We start from the raw sequence: 12,803 nt of genomic DNA, 5'->3' as shown, positions 1-12,803 counted from the left end.
CCACAGTGGGGAAATTTCAAATATTCAAAATTTCAAAATTTTAGTTTGAAAACGAAAAACAGTGTGAACAATACATGTAAACAGTAAACTGGTTCTACAAGTTGCAACTGAACATTATATAGACTAAATATAAATAGTTTAAACTGGACTGGCGCTCCTCGCCACACTCTGCAATCATGGACTTCTTCCCAATAATTCTGTGTATGTTCTGTTTCTTCTGTTTTTTTTACTTGTGAAGCGTCTTTGAGTGTCATGAAAAGCGCTATACAAATCTTATGTATTATTATTATTACTATTATTATTATTATTATTAAACATGTGCAAAAGTGGCGACTTGCAGCAAACAACAACAGTAGTGTCAGTGCAGTAGTAACACCTACGCTGTGTGTGTGAGTGAATAGACAAATGAGTTGAGTCCAACAGTTTCAAAGTAACCATTAGAATCTACAACTGCATCCATGACCTCTTTCTGTGCTCAACAATGACAGAAGTATCGGCACTGTCGCATTGCAACGTCTGAATATTTTAAAGTCATCCATACTGGGGCGAGAGTATCGTTGTTTTGAGTTCAAAACGATGATGCTGATATGAAAGGGATTTCACAGCTGTCATCCAGGAACCGAGTCTGGACGGCCGCCATTTCCCGTCCTCGACGCTACTTGAGCCGGGCGCGATAAATGCGTCGTTTCCGACTGGAGGGCAGAGACGCTGTGATGACGGTTCGTGACGAGCGTTTTCCGAACGATTGTTTCGCGAATGGAGCCCATAAATGGGGTCATTTTATAAGTACAACGTTGAAATTGTCACGTTATGCGAGCTAACATGCAGATGTTAGCCTGGTATTTCCCCACGGCCTCAGCCTGAGAGGTTGAATGTCATTTTCCCAGCATTTCAAATGCTTTTCATACTTGCAGAAGTTGTATTAAGATATACCTAAAGAAGCCCGCTTTCACTGTTTCACTGACCCTTGAAGAATTCCAAACATCCAAACCCCAAAACCAGGTACTTTTTAACAAAGGGTAAGTTTGGGTTTGAGGGAAAAGCTTTTTTTTCCTTCACCCGGGTTAATATCGGTGGAGATGCACCGGGGGGCTTTTCAGGATTCGGTGGTAATCATCACTCCCGCGACGGAAAAGAACCGATAAAAGCTAACCTTTTGTTTTCAATGGAATACGCCATGTGTTGCTATCTAAAAGAACAAACGGTCAGTTGGTCGCCGGGCGCTTCAACCAAACTGCCTCTGAGCCCATGTAGGGGCCTGGCGGTGGCCCTTCGGGGAGCGAGGACACGGCGGCGAAGTAAACAGCTGGGACAGAGGAGCTGAACAAAAAGCCCACTGGTTTGGCCGGCGGCCCGCGAGCGCGCTTTGTCTTCTGGGCCCGAAAGGAATGCCGGCCGACGTGCTTCTCAGTTCAGCGTGAGTCCCGGCAAAACAAAAACATACACTCCGGTTCCCCTTTTGCCCAACATGGGTACTCTGTGTCGAGGGGACAAACCGTTATTTGTGCGCTGAAGGAACACGGTGTGCTTCCCGGTTCCCACGACAGAACAAAAATAAGGAAAACATAAGAAAAGGGATTGGAGCGAGGGGGGGGGGGGGGGGGGGGGGGGGGGGGGGGGTTGGCTTGGCAGCTGTGAATGTTGCTTCCTTCTTCGGCGGTCTCTTATCTTGAGCTACAAACTCTACAAGGCGAGAGGTTTTTTTTTTTTTCTTTTTTTGGGAGCTGAATGCATCAGCGTACCATCTGTCGGGGAGGGTTTTTTCAGCAATGTGAGTTTAGGATACCGAGCACCCTTGTGTGTCCCGTCCCCCCGCGGAGGCTTACCGTCGCAGGTGAAGGTCACGGGCTGCTGGGATTCGGAGATCTCGATGGAGACCTTGACGGAGCAGCTGCCGTCGCGTCCCGGGTCCCTCTGCGCGATGACGGGGCTGAGCATGTAGCCCGGGTTGGTGGACGTGTCGCCGTGAGGGAACCTAGAGCGCAGGCTGGGGAACGAAAGCGACCAAAATCGGCGAATGTGATTTTTGTACTTCGAAACACACCTTTAAAAGCCACGCAAACGCAGAATATCCTCAGTTTCACGCGAAACGGGATTCTCGTGTCATTGCTCGGCGCTTTTGTCGAGAGGGGAAAAAAAAACGCTTCGCCACTCGCCAAAATCGAAGTCGAAATGTGCTCCGGGGATGAAAAAAAAACAGCCTTCCTTCGCACTATGTTACTATGCCGACTGCATCGCTCCCAGACGTTCAGCCAAAAAACATCATTTGTGCGAACTTTCATTTCTCTTTCCGCCATCCTGTGCAAAAACAAAGGCGGGGTGTGAAATTGTCTTGTGACCCCCTTCTGCCCGAGGCCACGCCCAACCCAAACACTGAGAGCTGGTGAGACAGAAGGGTATTCATAAAGCTACATCCACATGTGACGGCTTGATGATGGCGGCGCGGGAGGTTAAGGGAGGCCGACGCCGAATCCCGGAATTGGAGTTTGCTCATCTACCGCCTCGTTCATTGAACCTCCCTCGAAGGAATCCGTCTTCTCGTCTCTTGTTATTCATCGACGCCATCCTTCACCTCGCCTGCTCTGTTGATTCGGTTCTTCTGGCAGGAGAAGTTGGGAGTTTTGTACTTTTTTTTTTTTTTTTTTTTTTTCATAGATCGCGATGCTATGAAATCATCTTTAACAATGTTTTTATTTAAGGCCGAATCGGAGCTTAACTTTTTAATTACGTGCTACGCCGAGCATGTGTCGACCAACTGGACCGCCGGGCGGCCGGCGAGGCGTTCGCGGTAGACAAACTGCGAGCGGATTCCCCCGAGCGCTGCTTTCGCTCTCACTCCGCCCAGAGAAACGAAAGCAGTGAGAAACACAGCGCGAGAGTCATAAACATGTAATTATGTACATTTATATAGATATCCTCTTCAGTGCGCGTGGACACATTTAGCAAGACGCATCTAATATCGGCGCCGTTAAATATAACAGCTGCCATTTGGGTAACTGTGGACTTTTGTGTGAATGAAGTAGTGAATGGTTTCCATACGACTTGTGAATGAGAGTGTGAAGGGTTGGATGTCTCCTTACCGTGTTTTGATGTTTTGAACGAATGGTTGTACGTCTCTTTATGACGTGTGAATGCAAGTGAATAATTGTAGGCCGGGTGAAACGCGGGCGTCCCCCGCGACCCTGACTGCAGGCGGCCCATTGGTTCTTCTTGCCTAAAAGTAGCTCTTTCGTGTGGACAACCGCACCGAGCGGCGGTAAACTCACGTTGCTATGTCTTCACAGAAGGCGACAACTTCCAGGTTCTGGGCGTCTTGCTCCTCCAGGGCGGCGTTTTTCGCCAGACCTTTTCCTTTTCCCTTGTCCTGCAGAAGCACACACAAGACAGGGAGTCATAAAAACATGACTAGTCGCATTAGACAGTCCACAAACGGTAACTACCCCCAAATCAAACGCACACGGAGACATTTGGCCTAAGCCCTGATTTGCGTTCCATGATTGTTGAGAAGACGGTTTTATTGGGAGTGTCTCGAAACTATGAATCCTTCCAATGGATGAACCCATCGGGGCCATGAAAGACGTAAAAAAAGGGTCGGTCTCTTGACTCTGCCCTTAAAAATTGAGAAATGACATGAATGTCCGTCTTGATTTCCAGCTTTGGACATGACGGGCTTTTCGGGACGGATATTAGTTGAATCAAACACCTATCAGCAGAGGAGTTGTCTAAAAATATTCCCTTTTTTTTCCCCCCCTTTTCCTTTACAAAATTTCTTAGAAATTGTGGTGAATCTCTGTCTTTCACACTCCCTTCGGAAACCGTGTCGCTTCAGAAAAATGATTCGGGAAGATTCCAGAAAACTGGCCCCGCTTTTAGAAACTTGCAGTTACACTCTGTTCTTTTAAAAAAAAAAAAAAAAAAAAGAAACTGCTGTCTGCCTGCCAAGCGGCCCAGGAATGCGCTTCCCGTGGCACAGGAAATGAGAAGTGAGAAGACCCCGCCCCTTCCTGCACCGGGTTCCTGGGCTCTTAGGAAAAAAAATAAATAAATAAGATAAACAAATAAATCGCAAATGCTCAGTCATGGTTTAGTAATCTGACTCTGACATCAGCCAAATGCCGAAGGGGAGGGAAAGAAAATGTTAGGAATGTCGTGATGATAACAGCTGGTTTCACCCACCCTGACACTTTTTGGGATTTTGAGCGCCGAGTCTCCCCCGGTAACCCGGTTGATATAACAAAAACAGCGCTATCGGTGAACCAGGAACTAGGAAATGGAAGATAATCTTTATTTAGATTTGAGAGGGGAGGAATATATATACGTTACCTGCACCTTACGACCGGGAAACCTCTAAATGCACGGTTGTTGCTTTCTGTTACCCTGCTAGCTTATCAATCCGCAATCGCCGACTTACAAAAACGAACCGAAACTGGGAATCGGCTCTCAATTTGGTTTTTGTGGGGTCGACGGACGTCACGTTTTAGTCTGCGGAGGAGGAGGAACCTCCGAACCCGACGTGAACCACTTGCAAGGGAACACGCCATGATTAACATGATTAAATGTCGGTAATTTGTGCGTTTATGCAAGGACACCTTTTCGGGCTGAGAAACTGCGCTGAGTTAAGAACTTACATTTCGTATGAGAGGATAATGTTGAGCAGCGCGGACGTTTACAAGGATACGTTGGAGAATAAATTGGCAGGTTAAGCAAGGAAAGAGTGATGAAGGGAGGGAAAGAGAGCGCGAGAGGAGCCATTACAAACGCATGGAGAAGCAAGAATGGACGCATAAAGCATGCATTAGCTGGCGTTTATGTTTGGAGCCGGCGCTGCCTCGGCAAAACAAACAGATGGATAATGCAAGGCAGCGGCGGCTAATGGTCGCAGGACAGTACACACACACACACAGACACACACACACTCACACACACACAGACAGAACACAGACAGGCCCATCTTTGTTCGACTCCAATCGATCTTGTTGGTCCGGACGGAGAGCTCCTGGTGTTTGAAGTCATGGGAACGCTTTCATATGATTCACACGTTGACAAATCCCTTCTCCTTCCCGCCGCCTTCGCTGGCGGTTCGTCACCCCGTGCGAGATCGGGAGTCCCGGCAGGATTCGGCGCGATGACAGCGCACGTGACGAGCTCTTCGCCATTGGTCCACTTCGGGTATCCCTCGCATCCCAGTGGAAACATTCCTGGGAGTAACCGCTTCTAAAAATGGCACAGACCTTGGCCGGGCAACTAAAGAGCGATCGTTTCTTTCAAGAACTGCTTTATTCGGATCTCTCGAGGCACTGGAAGGGAATGTACGATTTTTTTTTTTTTAAGCCAGGGAACTCCCTTCAGTATCTTTAATTCCACGATTGATGATGATGGAACCTGCTACACCTGCTTTCCAACGCGCTCATCTACCCCTCGGCATCCTTCTAGCTTAAAAGAGGAAGGAGTGCAACTCCCTGCCCTTTCTTCTCACCCTTCCACCACTGCAGGAGCGTGCTATTCCGACTCTTGTATCGGGATTGGATTACCAGACGCTTCTAGACATCGGACGCTTTATTGGATTTTGTCGTGTCGCAGCATGAAAATCAATGACTCGCTCCGTCTGGTTGTCTAAAGGGAAATCAGCGCCGACTTGTAATTTCTGGTATTTCACGCAAGAAGCCCCCAGAATGTAGTTATCAGAGCCGTTAAAACAAGTCGCAATCGAACGGAAGGGAGAAGTTTGTTTCCCGGCTTCGTTTTTTTTGACGAGTTTGTGCGGTAAACGTTTGGTGACGCCATCGTGCTGACACACCACTCCAAGGAAACGTTCACAGGGACGTGTACACGCAGCAGTCTGCGACGGACAGTCGGGCCGCTACCGGCGTGGCTTTTTGACCATTGCGCTCGGAACCGGATTGAGCGAAGTGTGACTCAGTGTCCAAGATGTTTACATCAGAGGAACAAGCTACCCTGAAAAGGCAAATCAGCTTCCTCTTTCGATTAGGAAGTGACTTATGGCCTCCCCGCATACTTCCTGTGATGAACTGAAATTCCTGGCTGGTGGTTCACAAAAAGGACTGTGTCTCGGCGACGGCGACAATGCTTTGAGTTTCGTCTATCGGGCCGAAACGGAGAACAAAACGGTGCATTCGACGCTTAGCGAACAAACAGGAAACCTGACGAAACATCTGGCGGTTTGTTTTCCCCTGACCGACGGCCTAATTCGGCCCAACAAGTTTTACATTACATTGCGGTCTACCTGCTAACTCGCTTCGTGTTCTACAAGGCCCTTCCTGTTCTCCGCTAGTCAACAAGGTCAAAGGTCGGGAGAAGCGGCGCTGTTTGCCAAGTGACTCAGATGGTTGACTGGAATACGCGCCGCATCCCGCAGCTGCGACATCCTCTAAGCATACAATTCGAGGGGCTGGACAAAATCTCCGAGTGTGAAGCGCGCGACGGCTGCTCGCCGTTTTGACTCGGGGTGTAATTAGAAGGCACCGTAAAAAGAACGCTGAGTGGGATGATAAGGAGGTGTGAAACCTGTTGGCGGTTATGAAATATTCGGGGCACCGAGGATCCACCGCGTTTTTAGATGATCTGCCGTGCTGCTGGAAACATTTTGTTGCGAGAGCTCTTGCAGAGTTACCGCAAGGACAGGTTTCACAAAACACGTGTTCAGATAAAAATCTGCCAGTGGGTCACATGCTTTCACAATCTGGGAAAAGAAGATAAGAATGTATAGAAATTGTTCTTATTGTCCGGCCCCGTTAGTTTATTACAAAAAATTGGTCCACAATTATAACAATAATCTCCTGTGCCACCCTGTTAGTGGTTACAATGGCAACAATGCTGGTATTGGAGCTGTGGATCCTCATGCGGTCCTCTTGGACGCAATCACTGTCCAACAATTATTACATGTTCTTACCAACGGTTCAAATGACAACAGGAGGTGCCACTCGAAGTGAAGCTCCACCAGATCTCTTTTGAGATACCAATGGCTCCAATGACAACAAGAGTTGCCACTCGAAGTGAAGATCCACCAGACCTCCTTCGAGATACCAATGGCTCCAATGAAAACTGAAGTGGCCACTTGAAGCGAAGCTCCACCAGACCTCCTTTGAGATACAAATAGCTCCAATGACAATTGGAGGTGCCGCTCGATGTGAAGATCCACCAGACCTCCTTTGAGATACCAATGGCGCCTATGAAAACTGGGGGTGCCACTCAAAGTGAACATCCACTGGCTCTCCTTCAAGATACCAATGGCAACTGGAGGCACAACTCGAAGTGAAGAACAACTGACCTTCCTTAAAGACAGCAATGGCTCCAATGACAAGTGGAGGTGAGGAACCTGTGGCTACCCTCGGTTTACTTGTGACTACGATGAAGCATCTGGTCATTGTTGAGCTTCACAACGGCACTGTTTCGGCTCGTGCTCAGCGACGTCTGAATGTCTCAGGCTGTGTGTTTCCAAGACGGGGTGAAACCTGGCAGTCAATTTCATTTTCCAAATGAATGGACTAGTTTGAAAAAAGGTGGTCCTGGGACCCGAGATGTTGTTGTCAAGCGCCCGCTGTATCAAGACTGCGGTTGCACAAAAGTAAACAAATGCTGAGCTGAAATAAGACAGTTTTGAGGACTTCAAGTGTTAGTCGTGTTTGGAGGTAGTTTTAGACGTTTACAGAGCGATTAGCGGGTCGCAGCGCTGCAGCAGAAGAACAAAAATGGGGAGTAGCTGTGGAACATAGTGGACTATTTAGCAGCCAGAGACTCAAATATTTACTTCTGAAGCTGATTGAGACGAAGCACAGAGCAAAAAAATATTCAACAGTTGCTATTTTTCAACTTTTGATACAGAGTTGAAATATTATCTCACCGTGCATTCGCCCATAAAAATAACTCCGGCGAGAAAATATCTGCAGAAATTGCAAATGTACTTTCTCTGCGGTGTGGAAAATAAACACTTTCCATAATAAATCTTTTTCGACACATGTTGGTTTGATCATTTTCGACACCACGCCTCATTCCTCTCTACGGTATGCTTTACATGGGTTTTATTACAAACTCTTGTTGCGATCCTAAGTTAGATCATTACACCAAAGGTGTTCTGCACCAGGACGGACGTCCTGATAAAGAGGGCAGAGTCAACCGACCAGACTTTGCAGATACATTTTTTAACTGCCTCGACTCTGCACAAATCAGGGCGCGTAGCTTTCAAACATGTACTGAAGTGAAATTGGACATATAAGAAACACTGGCACGAGTGGAGCCGCTGGGAATGAATTAAAAAAAAAAAAAAAAAGTTTCTGGGTCTGGAACTGGAGATGGCGACATACGGTAAATGACGTGTGAACTCTTGAGTGCAGCTTTTTCATACAGTAAGAGCCGTGTCTGGACAGGCTCTGGCGCGAGATAGCACTCCGACATGGAGGCCATTGAAGGCAGTCACTGGAAAGAGGGAGTTTAACTTTAAAAAAAAAAAAAAAAAAAGAAAAAAAAGATGACGACGTGCGATACCTCCTGGAGCGGGGAGGCCAGAACGACAAGGAATGAGAGTCCGAGACAGAGAATGCTAAAGAAATAAGAAAAAAAAAACACAGAAATGGGGTGAGGCTTCACTTTAGATCTTCACGTTTGGACCCGTTCCACTTCTTTTCCGTCTTTTCGCCCACGCGGCTGCATTTTATACAACGCTTAAACCTTCGCGGCCGCCCTGAAAATACCCGTCTTGGAAATAATGGCATTAAAAATATGATTAGCCCCGATGTGCGACCGAAAGAAAAGACAAAAAAGGCAGAGAAAAAGAACGTTCAGCGCCAAGGGTTGGCCTCTGGGAATCCACATTTCACTCGAGACTCGCTGCCACACAATGGGTCTACTTTTAGATCCAGTTTTCTAAAAGTCTATAAGCTTTAGGGAGGATTCCGCTCATCCAGGCCATGTTTATCCAAGGAAGTCGCGCCGAGAGAAACGCGATACAACCGTGTAAAATTTTAAAAACGATAGATAAATTTAAAAAAAAAAAAAAAAAAAAAAAAAGGAGTATGAGACAAGGTAAAAGCTTGGTTGGGGCGGATTTCCTCCACTGGACCGATTTCAAGATCATGCACATTTGCATCTATGAAACTGTAATAGCTCATAAACACACTTGAAGTCAGAACTGGAGGATTTGGCCGAGCTTGCGGTCTGGGATTGAGATGCTTGTGTGTGAGTGCGGCTGAATCCCGACGCCGGTATCTCTCACTGATAAGCCCTTTCTGCAGAGACAGCAAGACTTATCTTGCAAAAGCAGAACCCCGCGTCCACTTTCCATCGCTGACACTTATCAAAAAGGAAGTGAGCGTGATCCCATAAATCGCCCGACGCTCCGATGATAGGACAGGTGGTGATTATGAGATGGGAATAGTATCATTTTTCAGAGTCATGACATGGCATGTTTTGCATGACATATTAATTTTACAAGAAAATCCAGGCAAAGGCAATTCTGTATCGGACTATGACCTCATACAAACTGGCTACGAGGAATAATAAACTTCGGGTCGGTCATTTAATGGCCGGGTTGAGCCGCTTTTATTCTTTACATTTCATTTCAAAACAAGCTTATCATGTAAAAAGAAAAAAATGGAGGCATGAAGAACGGATCTTCTTCAACAACCCCTGCGGAATCATCAATCCGAGAAAAAAAAGTCCAAGAAAACTATAGAGGGTTTCTTGGGAGTCTACGGTTAAAAAAAAAAAAAGAATAAAAATCTGGGCTAATGCTAACAGCAGTATGAAGGACTGCTCGGGGCGAGCTGCGCCTCACTTAAAATCAAATACAATAAATATCTTACCACCTTGTTTCATTCAAATTCAATTGCATTTGCATTCATCGGATGGTTTGGAAGCTCATCTAAAGAGGAAAGCGAGTTTTTAAAAGCCTGGAGACGTGACGCGAAGCCGCCCGGGGACGTCACGCGATCGGATCGTGCCGCGTTACGAACCGCGGGAAGCCAAACTTATGGCATTCTTTTCTCCTCCTCGGAAGTCTGAGAGGAGTTGGCACGGCAACTTATGAGGGCGCGTTGTTGGATCCCTCGAGCGCTGCTGTGGGGCAAAGGGAAGCTGTAAGGGCTTGTTCCTGTTTATAACTACACGAGTGCTGACTGTCAGGAAGGCAGATTTGAGAAAAAAAAAAAAAAAAAGAGAGAAAGAGTTGGCAAACGCATACATCATATCATTGCATATCTCTTGAACAAAGTTTGCAGACACAATACAGATTTATAAGAGTTAGAGGACTGACTGGAAAGTCACCCTGACAGGTTTCAACTTGGACAAGTGTAACCGACAATAAGCTAAAAAATGTTTTGGACACATTCCACAACGGTGCGCGGATTGTACTGTAAATTACGGCATATAAGCCGCTACTTTTTCCCCAACAGCTTTGAGAACTGCGGCTTTTACAACGATGCGGCTGATTTATAGTTTTTTACAGGGTAAGTACGGTGGCTTCCTTCCGCCAGTGGACAAAGTCTGGCGCGTTTATGATAATTCTTCAGATCAGCCATTTTTGCGTACACTCCCGATATGAAAAAGACGTGCGGAAATGCATTCGATGCGGCTTTCAAATTGAAAGCCATCAGTCTGGCTGTCGAAGAAGGAAGTAGAGCCGCTGCGCCCAAGTGCGGCATCGATTCTAGAAAAAAAGCATTCGCATTATGTCGCGGTAGCTTTACATGTTACTTTTATTTATTTAATGAAAAGTTTCCAAAAAATCTTTACCGGAACATCTTACTGCATTAACATCTCATGTTTCAACGGGGACACCTGCAGCTTATTTATGTACAATTTCTTTTAAAAATCAGTAGGTGCGGCCTACATAAAGGTACGCGCCGTCGTCCGGAATTTACAGTAAATGTCACGCGCCGCAAAACACCCGCGGTGCGTTTTGTAACGCGGGGAGAACGTTGGAAATACGGGGCTCTGCAAATTATAACGCGGTTAATTATCCACCACCCCCCGCCGGTGTTAGCAGAATTCCACAGAGGCCGATTGTTCGGGCCTGACAGAAACACAATGAGCAGGAAGAGGGTGCCTTGATGGGGGAAAAAAAAAGGGATGACATAATGGCGATAAAATAGCTGGAGGGTGGAAGTACTACCCACAGTCATGACCTTTATTGGAAGAAAGATCAGACTTTCCCGTCGTTGTTTTGTCTCGCGTCGAAGCCGGCACTTGCCGTAACACGACACGAGAGCGACTCTGGTGAGAGTGACTCAGCCAAGAGTCAGACTCGTGGCGACGAGTTCCAGCTCAGCCGTGGCGTTTCCACGGTTGGACCTTTGCGTCGTCGCTCCGCCTCGATTTGAAAGCTAAACGACATATGGTAGCTTGAGGAGGAGGAGGGAGGGAAGGGGTTTAAGAGGCTGGAATCTTCTCCTTGCCACTCGCCCACAGCAGTGTCCCAAATGGGAGGCTCTAAATATTCATCAGACGGGATTCATCGCAGAATGTGGCCGGGGGGGAACTTGCGGGATGAAACGGAGGGCGGCCGATCGCGGCGACAACCGGGGGAATAAGTAAAGAGCGGAACTGCGGCGGTCTGGCGGTTTCTCAGCGTGCAGCGGTGGGAACACGGACACAGGAAACGACGACTCCTCTCTGGGGACGCCAGTCTTTACACATACTTGATATCCGATGAAAGTGTCGTCGCGTGTGAAAGTATCGAGTTGTTTTAACACTTGTGGACACGATGAGTGACGGCCAGGAGAATATATGTGCATCGCCAATGTCCTGTTTTAATTTTTTCATCTGATAAAAAAAAATAATAATAATAATAGCGTTGAGGGGAATGTTTTGGCAGAAACCTGCTTGCGCGTGAAATTTCCAAATGAAATTTGAAAAAAAAAGTCTGACAGCATCGGTGTTGAAAATTATCTTACGTCAATGCGATTTTCCGGATGTTTTTTTTTTTTTTTTATATATATATAATTCTCGTGTATAAATATTTTTTTGGCAAGCATCTGCAGATAGAAACCTCTCCGAACAGCTCTTGGCAAATGCTAAATATCTATTAAAACTTTCTGCTAGTAGGCCCTGATAGTCATCTGACTTATGAGTGTGTATTTCACCAATGTTTTGCTTGCTTGGATGGATGAGGGGTTGAGTGTAAGTGCAGGTTCTGGGTGGTGTTTTTATTCGAGAGGGGGAAAAAAAAAAAAAAAATTCCAGTTTCTCTCCTTGCCGCGGGTTGAATTTCAGCATCTGTTTGGTCGGGAATATCCAGGCGCTCGTGTTGGTAAACAGAGCTTTTCGGCGAAGTACAGGCTGACATGGCAGGTAGCAGGGGAACGGAGGAATAACAGACAGCGGCCCAAATAGCAGGGTATTTGGAAAAAGCCACAAGTCTGACGATCTGCAGATTGAAACCTCGCAGCCGCGAATTAGAAGACGCGAACGTGAGCTTAATACTCGTCGGGGGCGGACTTTCCCACGAGGGATCTTCGAATTGCCTTCCAGTCGGGCCCTCATCCGCCGTATCCCGACACCCAGAAAGTGGGTTAGCCTACCGCTTTTTCACGTTACATCTTTCCCGGCCGTGTGGCCCCTTCTGGCTTTGTGGTCGAGGGAAGCTGCCTATGAACACAAACATTCTGGGTTCGCTTTCAGCGTGGGGGGGGGTTGTTGCATCGCTCCACTGTCTGTAATTTAGATTTTGAAACGTCTTAAAAAGAAACAACAAAAAAAAAAAAGAAAACAAGGGAAGAAAAGCGAGACTCCCAAAACGCTCTGTGAGCTGACACTGGTATAATAGGACGACGCTTCTGGTCTGCAAACAT

At 46.9% G+C, this 12,803-nt stretch overlaps 1 protein-coding gene across 2 annotated transcripts in view; it reads right to left on the bottom strand.

Moving 5' to 3' along the window:
- Positions 1 to 12,803, bottom strand: part of pik3c2a (phosphatidylinositol-4-phosphate 3-kinase, catalytic subunit type 2 alpha) — a 49,851-nt gene that overhangs the window by 30,458 nt on the left and 6,590 nt on the right. For both annotated transcript variants that reach the window (XM_086149146.1, XM_086149147.1), the window contains exons 3-4: positions 3,267 to 3,364; positions 1,827 to 1,987 (exon numbers count right to left, since the gene is read on the bottom strand). In XM_086149146.1, the coding sequence (XP_086005272.1) occupies positions 1,827 to 1,987; positions 3,267 to 3,364 (259 nt within the window). The remainder of the gene's footprint in view (positions 1 to 1,826; positions 1,988 to 3,266; positions 3,365 to 12,803) is intronic.

This window comes from Fistularia commersonii, chromosome 7, assembly GCF_037954325.1.
Source record: "Fistularia commersonii isolate RoL2024-O1a breed Wild chromosome 7, RoL_Fcom_v1.0, whole genome shotgun sequence".
Classification (NCBI taxonomy): Eukaryota; Metazoa; Chordata; class Actinopteri; order Syngnathiformes; family Fistulariidae; genus Fistularia; species Fistularia commersonii.
Note: the sequence above shows the minus strand (reverse complement) of the source record. Positions and strands in the feature narration are given on the sequence as shown.